At 41.4% G+C, this 17613-nt stretch overlaps 1 protein-coding gene across 1 annotated transcript; it reads right to left on the bottom strand.

Annotated features, from left to right (window-relative positions):
* Nucleotides 1-2658: 2658 nt before the first annotated feature.
* On the bottom strand, nucleotides 2659-17411 carry LOC120526778 (kelch-like protein 10). The gene is made up of 5 exons (XM_039749925.1): nucleotides 17266-17411; nucleotides 9778-10267; nucleotides 8651-9268; nucleotides 8089-8238; nucleotides 2659-3561 (listed from the first exon to the last, which is right to left on the bottom strand). The coding sequence occupies exons 1-5, from the start codon at nucleotides 17409-17411 to the stop codon at nucleotides 3187-3189; spliced, it is 1779 nt and encodes a 592-aa protein (XP_039605859.1). The 3' UTR covers nucleotides 2659-3186.
* Nucleotides 17412-17613: the final 202 nt, after the last annotated feature.

Genomic DNA, 17613 nt, shown 5'->3' on the forward strand with positions numbered 1-17613 from the left:
TGATCATCTCTGTGTTTTAACAGATTAGACAGTTTTGCCTGAAAAATATTACGTGGTCAATTCATTCTCTAGAACTTCAAGTTTGTAACCTTAAGTGAGTCAGTTAACTTACCAGGTGGCATACAGCAGAATTAAGGAGTGGACATGCTGAATTGAGGAGTTACACTGGCATTATTACTTAAAGAACGACAAGAATCATTGTTTAGCTCAGGGTGAGGACTGATCTGACCTGGCATGGTGCAAACCTCTTACAAACTGCATGTAACTTAGGGTCTGATTCCTGAGCGAAACGTACAATACAAACAGGTAGGCGGTGTGACACAGCTCTGCCTAAGAAGAGAAATGCTCAAATTTGTCCTGCACATAAAGTGTTCAACTCAGTTGATCGAGCTGCCCTGTGGGATATCCTGAGGGTCCACGGGATCCCCTCAAAGGCTGCTGGATATCATGGCTGGTCTGTACACTGGTACTGTGATTGCTGTGCAGAGTGGAGGCAGGACCTCTGCGTTTTTCCCAGTTGATTCTGGGGTTCGTCAGGGGTGTGTTCTTGCTCCTACTCTGTTCAATGCTTGTATGGACTGGGTGTTGGGCAAGGTTGTGGTGTCCAGCGGCTGTGGGGCATCTGTTGATTAAGAAAGATTCACAGATCTTGACTTTGTTGCCGATGCTGTGATCTTCGAAGAGTCAATGGAGGCTCTGATTGGTGCGCTCAAGAGACTGAGTGAGGAGTCTGAGTATCTGGGCTTGCGAGTCTCCTGGATAAAAACCAAGATCCAGGCCTTTAATGACCTCTTGGGCACGGCCATCAAAAGTGTGCCTGTTTGCAAAGAGAGTGTCGACCACGTCGAGAGATTTACTTACCTTGGCAGTGACATTCATGTCTCTGGTGACTCTTCCTATGAAGTCAGTAAATAGATTGGGAGAGCATGTGGGGGTCATGAGGTCGCTGGAAAGGGGTGTGTTGCACTCCCGAAATCTATGCAAAAGGATGAAGGTCCAAGTCTTTTGAGTCCTGGTGCTCCCTGTCTTGCTATATGGTTGTGAGACATGGATGCTATCCAGTGACCTAAGATGAAGACTGAACTCCTTTGGTACTGTGTCTCCGGAAAATCCTTGGGTACCGTTGGTTTGACTTTGTGTGGAATGAGCGGTTGTTCATGGAGTCCCAAATGAGGCACATTACCTGCACTGTGAGGGAGTGTCAGATACCACACTACAGCCATGTGGCGCATTTCCCCGAGGGTGATCCGGCTTGTAAGATCCTCATTGTTGGGGACCCGAGTGGCTAGACCAGGCCAAGGGGTCACCCACGTAACACCTGGTTGCGGCAGAGAGAGGGTAATTTCTGGAGGGTGTGACTGGACCGCGTGTCTGCCTTTTGGGGGGATGCCAACCAGGATCCCGAGTTGTTTCGTTGGTGTAGTGGGTGCGGCAATACACTGTACCAGTGCATGCTCCCCACCTTGACTTGACTTGTTGGTTTGGTTGGACCTAAAACCTTAAGGAGTCGTCATAAAAAAATGGTAAAAAAAGTCTGCAATGCTTGTTCTGGGAGAATGGTGGCACAGAGGTTTTCAATCCAGGAGTGCTGCCAGCTGGACTTCTTGTTTGCTTCTCCCCTCTCGTCAAATGGCCATACTTCAACAATATTAATAATGGACATACAGAAATATGATGAATTTCTGTTTTTCAGTTCTATGTTGACTGTATGGATTCTTCAAATCTTTATTGTTACACATGTACATTATTTTGTAAAGTGTGTGTTTTGCTTATAACCTTGACACAGTGCACTGAGCCTGCACTTAGTGAAGCGCGCTATACAAAGAGAGATTCAATGTTGAGGCTTTATAGCTCTAGGTGCCCTGCTTAGAATTCCAGCCTTTTCACTGCCTGCCCCAGGTTTACTCCAGATACTTTAGTTTTCCAGTTTTATCCACATCCCAAAGACACGCCTGGCAGGAGTGTGCATGCTGGTGCTCATGCGTGGGCTGACTGATGCCTTCCATCAGAGGTGGACTCTTGTCTAGTACTTTTAAAGGAATACTCCGTTCAAAAATGAGATCTTTATATATATGTTATTACTTACGCTGTGTGTTTTGTAGTGATCACTGAGAAAGGTTTTTAACCTCACATTTTCATGGGGTGCGCACTTAAAAGTATCTGGTGTGCGCCAGAAAAAAGATGACACACTGTCCCCTCAGGGGCTCTGTAGTTTATACATACCGTGTATGTGGGACTGATTTGTTTGATTTCAACATCCTGGCTTTCATTTCATCTTTATGATGTGTGCAGTTTTTCTAGGAGCATTTATTTAATGCTTGCAAAAATATATATACTTAAGGAACATTTTGAGCAAATGACTGAATAGCGGACGTGGATTGTGCAACGCAAGTGAGATTTTTTTTCCTAATTGACAATTTTCATATCATTTATCTTCGTACAGCATTGGTCACCATTGACTTGTCATAAACATTTTTTTTTCCATCTTCATTCTCCATGAAAATCTGAGATCAAAAACTATTGTCAACTATGAAACATTTGGGGTAGGAGACATAAAATAATAAAAATTGCATGTGAAACATTCCTTTAATGATGGAGGAATGGTTCTGAAAATGGAGGAATGGACTGAATGTTTTGTCACATTCTTACAGCCCAGCATTTGATACTTTAAAGTTTTAATCTAATTAGAACAATTGTTAAAAAATGCTTCCTTAAAAACACTTGCTTTACAGTATGTGTACATAATGGAGTTAATGCCGAGTGTTTTTAAAGTACGCAGAGTGTCAGCAGTGGTGCAGCCACGATTTTCTCACATGACGTGGGCTTCCACACACAACAGCAATCCAAAGTCGTCAGATCACAAACGTTTCGAGGCGAGTTCCTTGTAAACTGCAATATTACAGCAGTTAAGTAACTTTTCTTTTATTCTCACACATTGTTTTCCTTCATTGTAAAAAGCTCAATATGGAGAACTGCTGAACTCTAGACTTTCTGGTGATGTATAATCCTGGGGTCACTGTAGAAATGCCAGGCTTGAAATCACTGTGGGTTCAGATCAGGCAGTTGAAGACAGGGGAGAGTCCTGGCTAAACATTTGTTTCATAGCTTAGTTGCTGTGAAGGTCTGAAACAAATACCATATCCGGAAGTGCTTGAAGCAGTGTTTCCCTCACTGGCTGCTTGTTGCTCACAGTATCAACTTGTTGCTGAAAGGGGACAGCTTGCATTCTGCCGACTGGCTGTCTGGCTTCATGAGCTCCCTCGCTGCAGCATACGTTTGAATATTTGACAATCCTGACATCACGCAACAGCTCAATGCGCTGCGGTCTACAGTAATGTTGGGTAGGTCTTTCCACTTGTCGTTCTCCTTATTATAATACTTCACAGTGGCAAAGGTGGTGAAGCCATCATACCCGCCAACTACATAGAGTAGATCCTCCATTGTTTCAATGCCAAAGTTGCTACGTGGAGTGCTCATGGAGGAAACAGTGCGCCACAAGCCAGTCAGTGGGTTGTAGGCTTCTACTGTGTCCAGCCGATTTAAGCCATCAAAGCCACCTACCTGGTTAAAAAGAACAAAAGTCTTGATCAGTGTTGGAAATATAAAGAGGGACAATCCATCCATCCATTATCCAACCTGCTATATCCTATCTACAGGGTCACGGGCGATCTGCTGGAGCCAATCCCAACCAACACAGGGCACAAGGCAGGAAACAAACCCGGGCAGGGCTCCAGCCCACCGCAGGGCACACACACACACACACATACCCACAGGACAATTTAGAATCTGCGATGCACCTAACCTGCATGTCTTTGGACTGTGGGAGGAAACCCACGCAGACACGGGGAGAACATGCAAACTCCACGCAGGGAGGACCCGGGAAGCGAACCCAGCTCTCCTAACTGTGATGCAGCAGCGGTACCCACTGCGCCACCGTGCTGAAGAGGGACAATTTTAACAACAACAAAAAAAAAAGTGGATAGAAAGGTTTTATCCTCTGTCCTTCTTTCATCATAAAGCTCACATCACTGCAGTTGTGGTGCATCGTCTAATAATGTCACTCTTAGCCACATACGGCACACAGCAGGAAAAAGTGGCTGACTGCTTACTGTCATTAGCACAAGGATAAAGAATCTGTTCCTATGCTTTAAGCTTTTATTTAAGATTTATTCATGCATTTCCTTAAACATTTCGTTATTAGCAGATCTTAAATTTCCTTTGTACACACAGTTTTCATAGTTTCAAATTTCTGAAACAGCCTATTTCAGCACAGGGCCATCAATATTAGGCAGGAACCAATCCAGAAAGGCTTGTCACAAAGAGCACACACACACACACACACACACACAAACACACACACACACACACACAAACAGCCACTCCAGGTCAGTCTAGAGTGATCCGTTTACTTCACATACATAAGGTGGGAAGAAAAGGCAGCAGCGGAAAGGCAAACTCGCAAAACATGCACACTTCACAAAGGCAGAGACAAAGTGCTGGAGCTGCAAGGCTGTGGCACTACACAACACAACACCCCGCCATGGAAAGCACAAACAAACATGAATGACTTTATTATGTACAACCTAACAATCTCATTCTCAGAAATTTTCAGTCTACACAGCTTTGATCTGGAGCCAATAGCTTATTACTTTCATCCGTCCATTTTCTGTACCCGCTCAGTCTGTGTTCTTGCTGTATTTTTTGGACACAAATGGATATCTTGTCCTCAGGACCTATAGCAAGGCCCCATCCACACTATGGTCTTGTTTAAAACACAAAACAATTGTCTCTGCTTTCACCATTTTGTCCACAAAACACTAGCGTTTTCAACATTTTGAAAACGCGCTCCAGAGCTGGATACTTTTAAAAACACAGGTTTGGTGTGTGGACCAGCGAAACGACAAGATTCTAAAACTACTGACTCTCCCCTGATTGAGCCTTACTCATTATAACGTCTCATTCCCCAATTGGTCACCATTCACTGAAGAAAAAACAGATTCCAAAACAGCAGAAACAAAAGGAGCTGCCCTCAATGGCGCTTATCTTGTGATGCTTACCTGGATAGATGTAAGTTGTGTTTTGTACAGTTTAAGTGCTTCTCACATGTACAAAAGGGAAATAATTTACTGACCACTACAGTTTTGCAAAAAAACCTGTGGGTGATGGTTTTAATATTTCTTCAAGGATCTCTTATTGTAGGCTGTGTGATGTTTAGAAATTGAGGTCGAGTGACTACTCACACTACACAATAGAGTAGCCAGTCATATGAGCTCAAAGTGCACATGCAATGACGTGGGTCCTCAGACTAGACTAGATAGAGCAGGGGTGTTGAACTCCGGGCCTGGAGTGGCTGCAGGTTTTCATTCTGACCCTTTTCCTAATCACTGACCTGCTTTCACTGCTAATTAACTTCTTTTAACTTGATTTTATTAGCCATGTTTTTAAGGATTAAGTTCCCTGAATGTATTCCTTTCTTCATTAAATGGCAGCCAAACATAAAATGAGATGTGAAACGAGCCAACAGATGACCACCTAAACTGGGAGTTCAAACTCCAACCAATTTCACTCCCAATCACTTTCTTGATGAGAAGCGGAAGGTGGTTATTGTTTAGGAGGAGCCTCCTTATGCAAATCTTATCTTTGTAAAATTGTCGAGATGGTGGATTTCGACATGCTGTACATATTAGCGAGATCGGTCACACGAACACCACTCTCATATTTCCGCACAATTTCCTTCTTCGTTTCGATTGTGATTGCTGTTTCTCAAGTTAATAATGACAGTAGTCGAGCACTCAGTTCAAAGCTGGCCGTGTTGTGAACTGCTGTAATAACACACTCCAAAGCAAGCCGGTGCTGACTCAGCCTGATGACATCATCATGTGCCACGCCAGCCCGCTAGCTAACATCCCTTAACAATCGCTTTCTTTACCTTCGTTATCTTCTCTTCCTTCCTTAGCAATTATGCGACTTGCTTGCCATGGTCTTAGTGAATTATATATATAGATAAATCACTGCACTGACCAAAATTACGTCCACAAACATATGTATCTGGGCTCCGACTGACGCTTACGAATGCTCTCGGCTGTTTGTTTACAATGGCACAAGCGGATACACGTGACCGCATTCGGGTCGTAACGCAAGATGTTGGTCGTAAATCAAGTTGTTCGCATGTCAGGCCGGTCGTATGTGAAGAGTTGACTGTATTTATTAGCCCTTTTCAAACATGCAGGTACCACCAATCACTCAAGCTTTGGATTCAAAGACATGTCTGATGAATCCCAGCAAAACTGATCAAGCAACTACCCAGATCAAACATATCAAGACCTCAGGGAAACTCCCGAGTTTGTGTATGTTTGAGCAAAGCCAGAAAAATGGCAAATTAAGCAGGCCAAACCTCAAAGCCAAGAGTCGGGTAGTGAACGCAATGAACTGCAGTAATCGTAAGGGATTCCGGTGATGATGAATGATCATCTGCTAATAAGGCAACTACTCTACATTCAAGTCAAGAAGGAAATTATCGAGTCCAGTGAGCAACAAACCTGCTTGTAAACACAACTGCCTCATATGCACTACAGTAATGTGTACGAGAGAGTAAAGAGAGGAGTGCACTTGGCTGTCGGTGACACAGTGGGGGAAACAGGGCCATGTGCCGCAAAGTGAACAGTGAAAAAGCATTTACATAATTCATCAAATTCTTGCTTTTTTAGTTTCCAATCCATGATATTGTTTAAATGCTCAAAAGTGTCTTTTTCGTGTAATGTACAGAAGGTCCTGACTCTAAAACACCTTACTGTACACAGTTTTGTCCCACTACACCTTTTTTTCACCTATAAGAATGTTGTTGACACTACTAAAGTACAAAAACACACACAACGGATAATGAAACAGTACCTGCAGTTTGAATGTTAAATACAAAAAAAGATTGTACTTTACAATACAGTAAAATAAAAAGGTTAACAAGACAATTTGAAAAACCACACACATCTGATGCTGCATGTTTGTGTGAGACTGAACAGACAACTTGCCATGTTAGATACATTCACACTACTATTGTTTTAATCCGTCCACATTAGCATTTACTAAAGTATCTATAGTACGTTCACACTCAATGATGTAGACATTCACCTACACTGGGTGTGTGTGTGTATATTGGTGGAAAAATCCTTGAAGGGACAGCCGCCTGCCACAGGATTCATCGCAAAACTTTAGGGACCAGTAAATTCTTTGCCTTTTGGCAAATGTATCCACTTAACAATTAAATCTTCAACACAATAAAGTCTGTAGAAAGTGAAGGGGTCTGAACTGCTTCTTATTCCCAGTCTCCAAAAAGCTTACTAGCCTAAAACCTTCTAGTTACCTTTAGGTAATCTCCACACTGGATCTCGTAGTCTCATTTGGTACTGTCCAGTATGGGGTCACAGTAGACAAGAGTTTATCCTGACAATGTCAGTCATAAAGTAGGAGACAATCCTAGAGGCCACAGACTCCACTGAAAGTGTCATCCATATTTCCACATTCCCTAATACTAGAGAAAACTGGAAGAAAAGATAAAACTAGGAGAAGCACAAACACAAACAACGCCCAGGCTAGGGAATATTCTAACCACCGAGCCACCATCTTATGCTCAAAAATTTCTAGCAGTACAGGTGAAAAAAACCACAGTGATGATCACCAGGAAAGGAGCGATATGAAACAGTATTTGACATGTTATTCAAGTTAACACAAAAACAATGCTATTAAAATTCTCTTATGAAAATGTGTACACAATGTATGCTGCAATTTACTACCTTAAGCATGTAGCTTACTTCTAAATCCATGGTCAGAGTCCCAGAAATGAATCATTTGGTTGAACTGTTCTATCTCGTCTTTTCTCTTAGTGGTAATGCAGCCTTACTGTGAGCTTATTTAGGACGCGGACATCAAAACAGAAGGTTGTGTTCAAGAGTGGACCTTTTTCTTTGTGATCGCATCGGTGTTCAGGCCAATGTGACCTCGGTTTCAGGGGATTATGGAAGTCGAGCGTATTTATGATCGTGTCACTATTAGGATTCTGAAATAGAGAAGATGAGCGACACATTTATTACTCACCGCATAGACTTCATCTTTATATGCAACGACTCCCAAGCCACTTCTCGGAGTTGACATTGGAGTGATCAAAGACCACTGGTTCACTTTGGGATTGAAGACCTCTGCTGTGATGAGGTAGTCTTCCCCACTGAAACCTCCACAGATGTATATCTAAATCAGGAAAAACAAAGGAACTAATTACTCTGGTCATAAATGTCAACCTTTGAGCAGCCCGCGAAAACTGTTGAGATGGATGTGATGACACCTAAGAGAACTTACATCTCCTTTTTGCCTCAAGTCCATTAGTAACTTAATGTTCTGTACTCACTGATTTATAGCTTACATTAAAAATGAGAATCCACTTGCCATGCAGTCTATACAGTCTGTGTAATTTATAATTTATTCTAGTAATACCCACCTATGATGCCCACTGAACCATTTAATCATTCATTAGGCCACAACATAACTAATTGGGCCAGTCAGTCACTACCGTATTTTCCAAATGTACTGTAATTTTTCCCATCAAGTGTATACATTTTTTTTTTGCCAATTTTCTAGTCTAGTTATTGGGGGCACCCCTCACCTTTCTATGCAGCGTAGCGGCACTGGCATCACTTCTCCGATCATTCATGGATGGCAGCAGAGTCCACTGGTTTGTCTCTAAATTGTATTTTTCAGCAGTTTTCAGGCGTGTGTAACCATCAAAGCCCCCCATTGCATAGATGACATCATTGAGAACAACTACACTTACATAGCAGCGGCGTGAATGCGTGGGGGCCACCTCCTGCCACACCCTCTGCACCGGGTCATACCTGCATACCCTGTTGTAGAATTTCACTTTGTCACAACCTCCAATTACGTAAACATATCCTTTTACAAAGACAGTTCCATGGTAGGCCCTGGGGGAGTCCTCCTCATGCAACACTTCTGTCCAGACTTTTGCCCGTGCATCATATGCTTCAATGGCATTAGTGGGGTTGCTGCCTCTCCAGCCTCCGATCGCGAGCAGAATACTGTTGGGGAGGCGAGAGTGAGCCATACTACAGGCCAGGTGTGGGGTGGCAGACTCTTTAATCCCGAGGTCATAAATCATCTGCAGCAATGCTATATATATAGACATCTTATATTCCTTATTTCTCATGTGCTCATAGCTTCTTATATTCTCCAGAAAATTTTCAGAGTCTCTCAAAGCTAGGCGTACCTGCACAAAGGAACCCAAAAATCACATCATTCTTTTGGATATTTTCCAAAACGTGTGTCTGTGGAGAACACTGCAGACTGACTGCTCTTTTATTCAGAGGATAGGAAGGGAGGCAAAAGACTGGGTTTGTTATATACAGGTATATATATATAAAAAAAAAAGCGCAAAAAAAAATTATGAAATTGCATAAATGGCTAAATTGTTGTATTCAAAACTCTACATCAGCAGAATGTATATTAGCAGCAGAAACAGACATGATATCACAACCCGTAATATAAAGTACCCTTGTATGAAGATGATGCTGAATGGGCACTGCCTAAGATGATAAATGCTGTGTGTTCAGAATGGCAAACTGGCTGACTGGCCAATTAATAGTTTAAGTAAGCATGGAACCAATTTAGAAAGAGTAGTGGGCATTTAAAGGGTTTCTAGTCTTCTACCCTGTTTTTCACAATTCTTTTCATTGATCAGATGAAATCACAACATGTGAAATAACAGAAGCCTTATACCTTGGGAAGAAGCTTGCGGAGAAGGCTTTTACGGTCTTCTGGCTGGTGATAGATCCACTTCATGACTGCATTGAAGACCAGGCTTTCATTTCTAACATTGAGATCATCCCTCTCAATGATCTCACACAGTTCAGTGAAGCTTAGCAGCAGGAACTCCTCTGACTCCCTCACCAGATCCTCAAACTGGTGCAGAATGAACCTGAACGCCTTGAAATGCAACTCCAGGCAGCAGTAGTGATACGCAAGCTTGCAGATCCCAATACAGTTTCTTAGGCAGAGCCGAGATTCGAGAAAGTTGCTACACAGACGAATCAGGCCAGGAATATTAAACTGGTGGGCTACAATCAGCAGTTGCTCTGCATTTTCGGATGTCACGGGCACAGTCTGGTTGTAAGCAAATGTGATGATCATCTCCATCATTTCTGGAGAAATTCCTGGGATGGTGAAGGTCTTCTTGTCTTTGCTATCACACCTGTTGGAGAACAGGGTTCTGCAAAGAAAAGGAGTTTCATATTTTCCATTACACAGGGTTTACTTTATTGTTTCTGGGTAAGCGAGGAATAGATAGAAGGTAAAACCTGTGAATTACACATAATTATGTCCAAGAAAAGGGAAAAGAGGGCACACACTGATAAATTCAGCTTCCTATTTGAAAGGCACATTAAAATAGAGTTTCATGGGCTTGCTAACTGTGGACAGCTTTCAAAAATGCACGTGAAACTTGAAAGTACTTTGGAGGTTGCCCTGATAGACCATGAGCCTCATTTACAAAACTCTGTGTGGATTCGGGAGTGAAAATATGCACATATCAAAAAAACAAAAAAAAAAACAGGAAAATGCGTATGCCAAATAAAAAAGAAATCTGATTTATAAACCGTCTGACATATCGACACCTCAGCACCTGCATTTGAGTATCTGGCTGTGCTTGACACTTCACAGCTCAAGATCATGCACAGCTTTATAGCGCCTCCTCCTCTGCATGCTAGAGGTCTGTGAAAGGAGCAAGGCACCATCGCCTGAGCGGGTAGCCACTATCTCCTGGCACATGTAATGACGTGATTGCTGTTACAATGAATAGCACAGGCCATATGAAATATTGAGGGTTCAGTTACCTTACCAACAAGCCTGCCATTATGTACAGCACCATCACGTCTGTCAAAGCTACTTTACCTTTAAAATAAAAGAATCACGGGTTGATCCAGGCCACTGAGACGCAATGTTTGCAAGTCTCATCTTGGATGACTTGTCCATTAAAACAGTGTAACTGTTTACAGTCAACAAAAGCAGCTTCATTCTTGCTTGGTGTCCTTATTGCAATATAAGTGCAGTAAAGTGCTAAATTACTGCAGGAGAAGCAGACACTGCTGCAAATTGACTTTTTATGTTGGCAAAAACTTATGTTTTAAGTATGTGCACCCACACTACATGAAAACTGGATGTAGCACCTCAATGGTTCCAGCACAGCAGGCATGATGAAGCCAGTTTGAGCTATTCCTGACCCGTCATCCAGTTCCCTCAGAAGTGACAACAGGTAGAGTAAAGTGACGAAATACGTAGCATTGGCCCTCGTAAAATATAGTCTGTGCATTATATTCATCACTTTGAGGCGTAATATGTTTGTCACATCAACGTACATTATAATCGTGACTCAGAGATATGAACTATGCATGCAAGTCGTCATTTAGCTGGTTTGGCCTACTTGATCTAGCGTGATTTTGAAGTTTCTCCCAAATGTTGTGCATGGATGGCGCGCAGTGTTGCTGTAAATATACGCAGTGTTGCCATAAATATACTTTCTTTTATAATTCCAATGTCTGTGTGGGAAGTTTCATAAAAATGTTTCAAGCCTCGTTTTGAGCGTCTACAAGCTTTATAAATGAAGTACTAGGGGTTACAGCCTCGACAGGAACTGAGCCTACCAGATCCTCCCAAAAATAATGCTACTAGAGGTGTTGATTCAGAATGGGGTAGACATGCTGAAAAAAGACAAGAAGAAACGGAACAGTGTGGTTAACTAGAGATTGGATAATTGGCGTCTGTCATTTGTTAAGGATGCCATGCAGATAAGGAATATTGGGGGAAAAAATGTGCTTTGTCAAAGACTCTCACCAGCATATGTACTGCATATTTAAATAATATTGCAAATGCCAACATTAAGTGAAAGATAACCTTAAAAGCTATGAAAAAATGTTAAATGTCTGCTACAGGAAACTGTCTTAAGACCAATGAGCTTCAACCTTGCTTCCATTTTAAGTAACTGCTCACTGAAAGGACCACTTCCATTTTGTTTTTGGTCAGCTTCTCATGTTTAACCTTTTCTTTTTTAAGTGGCAACTCTGTCAGATTGGAAGAATGATATTTCAAATCTGGTAGAATATGCAAAAGTGTAGTAGACAAGAATAAATTCAAATCAGATGAGTCTTCACTGGTAATTAATGGTTGGAGAAGCAGCATAAGCTTACATGTCAATAAAGATCACTGTGCAGTGCCACCACATAGAATTGTTTAATGCATTTGTTTGGCCATTTATCTCCCTGGCCGAAAAAAAAAAAAAAAAGAAAGACATCCCTGTAATGTTCTATACTGGAGGAGGACTTTGACTGTCAGTGGTGGGACCTCCATTTAGTCGACATGGTTTCTGGGATCTAAGAGAATTGTGCCTAAATCACACCATTTTCAGAAAGAAATGAATCAAATCAAAACAGGAAAACAGGTCAGCGACTGCATCAGCCATAAAATAACCAGTAGCTACACACAGACCACATGACTGATGAAATTCACTTTCGGCTTAAGAGGTGATAATCACAGACTTCAACTCTTTGCTGTGTAGAAGAATCATCTGGTGGGCTCTGGGCGCACTCATCAAAGTTTTATTTTTACAGCACAGCATGGATTTGGTAAGACATTTTTCATCCAAACTCTATTCATTCTGTTTAAAGGATAGCAACCCTTTACTTGTTACACATTAGACCTAAAATTAATGTAGATTCAGCACAGAAGAATTAAAAATAATGCCATAGTTTAAACTTAAACAATGACCTGAAACCTAAAATTTTAACAATTTTTTTTTTTTTATGATTTTCGAGAAAATGAGGCCAAGGTATTAATTCGCAAATTGGCAGAGACATGTCAAAGTAAAAATCAAATACTTGAAACGACTGTTGGCTTGAATGCACTTCTGAATACAAATTTAATTGAAAGAATACGCATCTCTTAAATTAGCATACATTAAAAATTGTGTTAAAACTCTGCAAATCTATCCTCAGTTGTTCATCACCATAAGCGACTTGATAATTATACTCCACACAAGTGTTTTTCAACTGGTGTGCCATGGCAATAATAGTGTAGTGCCCCTCGAGACCAATCGAGGAGGATGGGACTACCTGGAGAAGCCGACATAAAAGCAGCTCTGTAATTGCCATTTTACAGACACAGCACTTTTAGCAGCCAGGAGACGTGTCGGGGGGTCCATCTGCCTGGGTGCTCACCAGCGGTTCTGAGGGGGCAGTGGAGTGAGGCTCAGAGAGGTCTGCCTGTATGAGTGGACAATGGGATGAAGGAGCTGGGAAATGCAGCTAAAGTGCTCACTTTGTGCTGTGTCTGCGAATGGCAAATTCCGAGCTGCTTTTGTTTGCCGTCTGCTGTCTCACCATTTTGGAGATTTAATGCTTTTTTGGTTGGTAGAGTTGTGGTGTGTCTTGAGATGTTTTGGGTTACAAAAGGTGTACCACCACAGAAAACAGTGCTCTACCTACACCTTTGCTGCTGGCATGCAAAGAGAGATCTCATTAGCTGCTACCTCGCTTCAAAAAAAGACACCGTGCATTACTTGGATGGTTAAGTTGTGTTCTTTGGATAAATTAGCACTGACACTGCAAACTGGAATGATGGGTACAGATAATTTGTACCCTTCTGTTTTTTGTAGAATGTTGTCATAATATTAGGGTAGTTGGCAGTGAAAGCTACCTGGCACACCGACTGGCGAGTTAAATGCAGAAGTACTACAGCTAAAAATGTAAAGAGGTCCAACCAACAAAATTTTCAGCTATCAATGGTCTGAATCTTATATAGGGTGGTCCAGATCTTATTATGCAATTTTCATTACGCTATAACTTATTAAGTTTATTACATAGAAAATCACCCGAAAAATCCCGGACCATCGAGAACTGACGACATGAAGAATCGTCTTCGCTCTGAACTGGAATCGTCCCCACATAAATCAAAGTCATCCAGACGATCTGGACCTGCATAATTAGATCTGGACCACCCTGTATTTGTGCTACGATTCAGATCCTTATATATGTAGTCATTGAACATCTATAAAAAAAAAAATAAACAAGGTATAATTACCGTAGCAGTTCAACAATATTTATTTTTAATTTTCAGTAAGGATTTTCAACATGTGGACCCATTGAATTTAATGGACCTTGCCTTTGTAAAGGAATACAAATAACTGTATTTGACATAACATATAAAACAACTATTAAATAAAAGTAGGCCTATCATATTCACATTTTAAGTAAAAGAAAACGGAACCATCTGAATAAAACTAAAAAATGCCCTATCAGAAAATGTTTTTTTTAATGTTGCCCCACAATCCACGCTGCTGGGCTGTAAGTGAAAGTGAGAGGACTCGAGTGGACCTGTTACTGTATATTAGGCCCTCGCTTTGGATATGTCTGTGCAAATGATCCGTGTTCATAGTGGCGCTTCACATTGTTACTTTTTACATTAGGCCCAGTTTTTTGAACGCATGAGACAAACTGGTTTTGGACTACCTGCAGGAAGAATGTCCACTCGCCTTGGAAAGTTCAGATTTCTGCATCTACTTTTCTGTTTTTGGAACAAGCCATGCTCCCTGTCGCCCTTTTGTTTCTGCGATTTCCTTCTGTGACAGCCGCACGTTTTACTCATGCATTGTAACAATCATATGGATTCGCTCTCTGTCAAGTGACACGAATAGACGCTTACACTTGAAGAAGGAAAAAAAAAAAAAAAAAGAAAGAAATGCTGCATGAATGTTTTCAGTCATTCTCGTTCATTTATCTGAAATGCGGCATGGTCCGGATAGTGCTGTCATTCAGTCCAGGTCCGCCATTTAGTGATGCCTGTACTAGAGAGTTATTTTGGTTTTAGTTCCACTCAAAGATAACTTGTTTAGCACTTACGTGATATGACATTGATTTGATCTTCTTGCAGAAACATGAAAAGAAAAAAAAAACATTACATGAAAATGCCACCCTGATAAAGCACTGCTGGAGGCGTTTGCCTCGTGGCTGGCCCTGGATGCGACAATATTTTTTTAACTTGTTATTAAACGGGACACATTAATTGCAAAAGTTAACGTGTTAACTTTCCCAGGTGTAGTTATGACAAAAGGTTCTTTCTGATTTCCAATTTTTCATCTTGGTCTGTAATTCGGTTTTCATTTTTTGACCTCTCTCTCTCTCTTTAGTCAGACCATTATCAACAAGAAGAGAGTGGAAAAAGACATCCGTATTTATTTCCGTGCTGCATTTTCTCGATGGCAACAACGGCTTGAAACATTTGTGAAGTCATTTTTGTAAAATCGATGGACTGAGAAGGTTACAAAACAGAATAACTTCGTTCATAACCGAGAGACAAACATCAGAATGCCACACGTCATTCCAATTACTTACGCTTTCAACAATTTTCAGTTTTGAAAATTATTTCTCATATGTTATCAAATGTGTGTGATATTCTAATGCTTTTGACACAAATTTAAGCCACACGATTTTACCAACAAAGTGTAGTACTTGCCATCATCAAAATGTTGTGTATGTGACACATTAAGAAATCCTGATTTTGGTATTTTATGACTTGAACAGTCATTATGCCGAATTTCATCCATCCATCCATCATCTGCTGCTTTGGCAGGTCTAGCTCATGGGGACAGCAGTCTTAGCAAACACGTCTAGATGTTCCTTCTCCCCACCACCACTTCCAAGGCATACCAAAGCGTTCCCAGAGCACCTAAGAGATATAATCTCTCTGGTGTGTCCTGGGTCAGCCCAGAGAAACCAACTAATGCTGGCAACCTCACCAGATGCCCAAACCGCCTCAAATGGCTCCTTTTGATGCAGTTGTGAGTGCAGATAGACACAAGTGATACCGTGATGTTGACAAGAGTTTCTAGAAGTTAAACATTAGGCTTTTCTCCTAGCATTGGTATTAGAAATTATTTCAGCTTTAGAAAACTGATTACATCTTGTCTAAAGAAGGGACCTGAGTGGCCTCGAAAGCTTGCATATTGTAATCTTTTTAGATAGCCAATAAAAGGTGTCATTTTGCTTGGCTTTTCTCTACATTCATAATGGCTAACACGGTACAACACCCTAGTACTACAGCTTTAGAAAAAAGATGAAGGAAAAGTTTGAGTGAAAAGAAAGGACAATCAACTATACTTCAAAACTTGAAAATGTGGAGGCTAATGTATGAGCAGAACTCTTCTTGATTTTGTACAGAGAGGCGCATTCTGGCAGGTTTCACTCCCTCTGCTTCAACAGTGTGGTCGTTCATTTGAATTTGACTTCAACTATACGAACTGCAGAGCCCTGCACACTGCATGTGTTTGAACTACCAGTATCTGTAAGCCGCGGTGAACAGCTTCTATCTGTTGCAGTTACCATGGAGTTTTCCAATTGCCTTTCATTTTTGATTTACCCTTGAAAATATCTTATGGCGTTACATTGCTTTTTGTAAAGTGTTCTATATTACACAGGAGACACAGCAAAAGTTCTTTGTTTCCCTTTATCGCTAGCATAAGTGGGGTTAGAAGTTCCTACTTAAACATTTATTAGTTTAAGGGATCAAAAACAATATCGTGTTTTTTACCACACTTGATACTTTCAAATCCCTACAACCAAAAATAAAAACCCCGACATTCTGGAGTACAACCACCACCACCACCACCACCACAACTTGAATTGCAGCCTTCCATAGCCTTCTACCCTCCGATCTTCTGCAGCATCCCAGACAACTGATGGAGACAGACAGACCACCTCATGCCACTGCGATCTCATCACCCTGCTGAACTTCAAATGGGGTTTGCCTAATGGAGCCTGGCATGGATTGGGTACTGAATGATGAGTTAATTAATGTCTGTAGTACTAGGGTGTTGTACTGCGTTAGCCATTATGGATGCAGCGAGAAGTTAAGCAAAATGACACTTTTTATTGGCTAACTAGTTTACATTTTGCCTGAAGAAGGGGCCTGAGTTGCCTCGAAAGCAAGTTTAAAACTATTACTTATGTTTTTTGAGGTGGTATGACCTTTGAAAGTGAACCTGGTCCGCTCATTGGATTAAACCACTCCCTTGCCAGACAGACCATAAAGCATGATGCCCATGCTTGAACGATACAGAGATGCTTGAATATACTAAGTTCACTGCATGTCTGCACACATTTGCTTTACATACACAAAGCTTTCTTTCAACATCTTCATACTGTACCCCTGTCTTGGACTCACCTGAAATAAGGGCTACTGCAGCAAAGAACATTCTTATGAGCGGGAAATTCCACACCATTAACACTAATGACCACATCAAGAAAGCTTCTTTCCAGCCTCAGTTCGTTCAGCACATTGTAGTCCACTGCACACAGTTTTCTTTCCATGCTTTGCCAGTTCATATTGAGATTCAATTTCAGATTTAGCACAGATACTTGACTGAATTAAAACACTGTCACAAATTGAAAAATAAACTGTTGAAGAAGAGCTGCGTCCACACTTGAGGGAATTCAGTGATTAAGAGGGGTGCTACACCACAGCACCTTACAATGATTGTAGGTCCGAGACTGCAACTATGTTGGGTTGTCA

Source organism: Polypterus senegalus, chromosome 3, assembly GCF_016835505.1.
Source record: "Polypterus senegalus isolate Bchr_013 chromosome 3, ASM1683550v1, whole genome shotgun sequence".
NCBI lineage: Eukaryota > Metazoa > Chordata > Cladistia > Polypteriformes > Polypteridae > Polypterus > Polypterus senegalus.

Excerpts from the sequence above, each read along its gene's own strand:
- LOC120526778 (XM_039749925.1), bottom strand. The coding sequence starts at position 17,411 with ATGGAAAGAAAACTGTGTGCAGTGGACTACAATGTGCTGAACGAACTG. Across the intron at positions 10,268-17,265 it reads TGCAGTAGCCCTTATTTCAG|AACCCTGTTCTCCAACAGGT; the intron begins GTGAGTCCAAGA and ends TTTTCTTTGCAG. Across the intron at positions 9,269-9,777 it reads TCCGCAAGCTTCTTCCCAAG|GTACGCCTAGCTTTGAGAGA; the intron begins GTATAAGGCTTC and ends TCCTTTGTGCAG.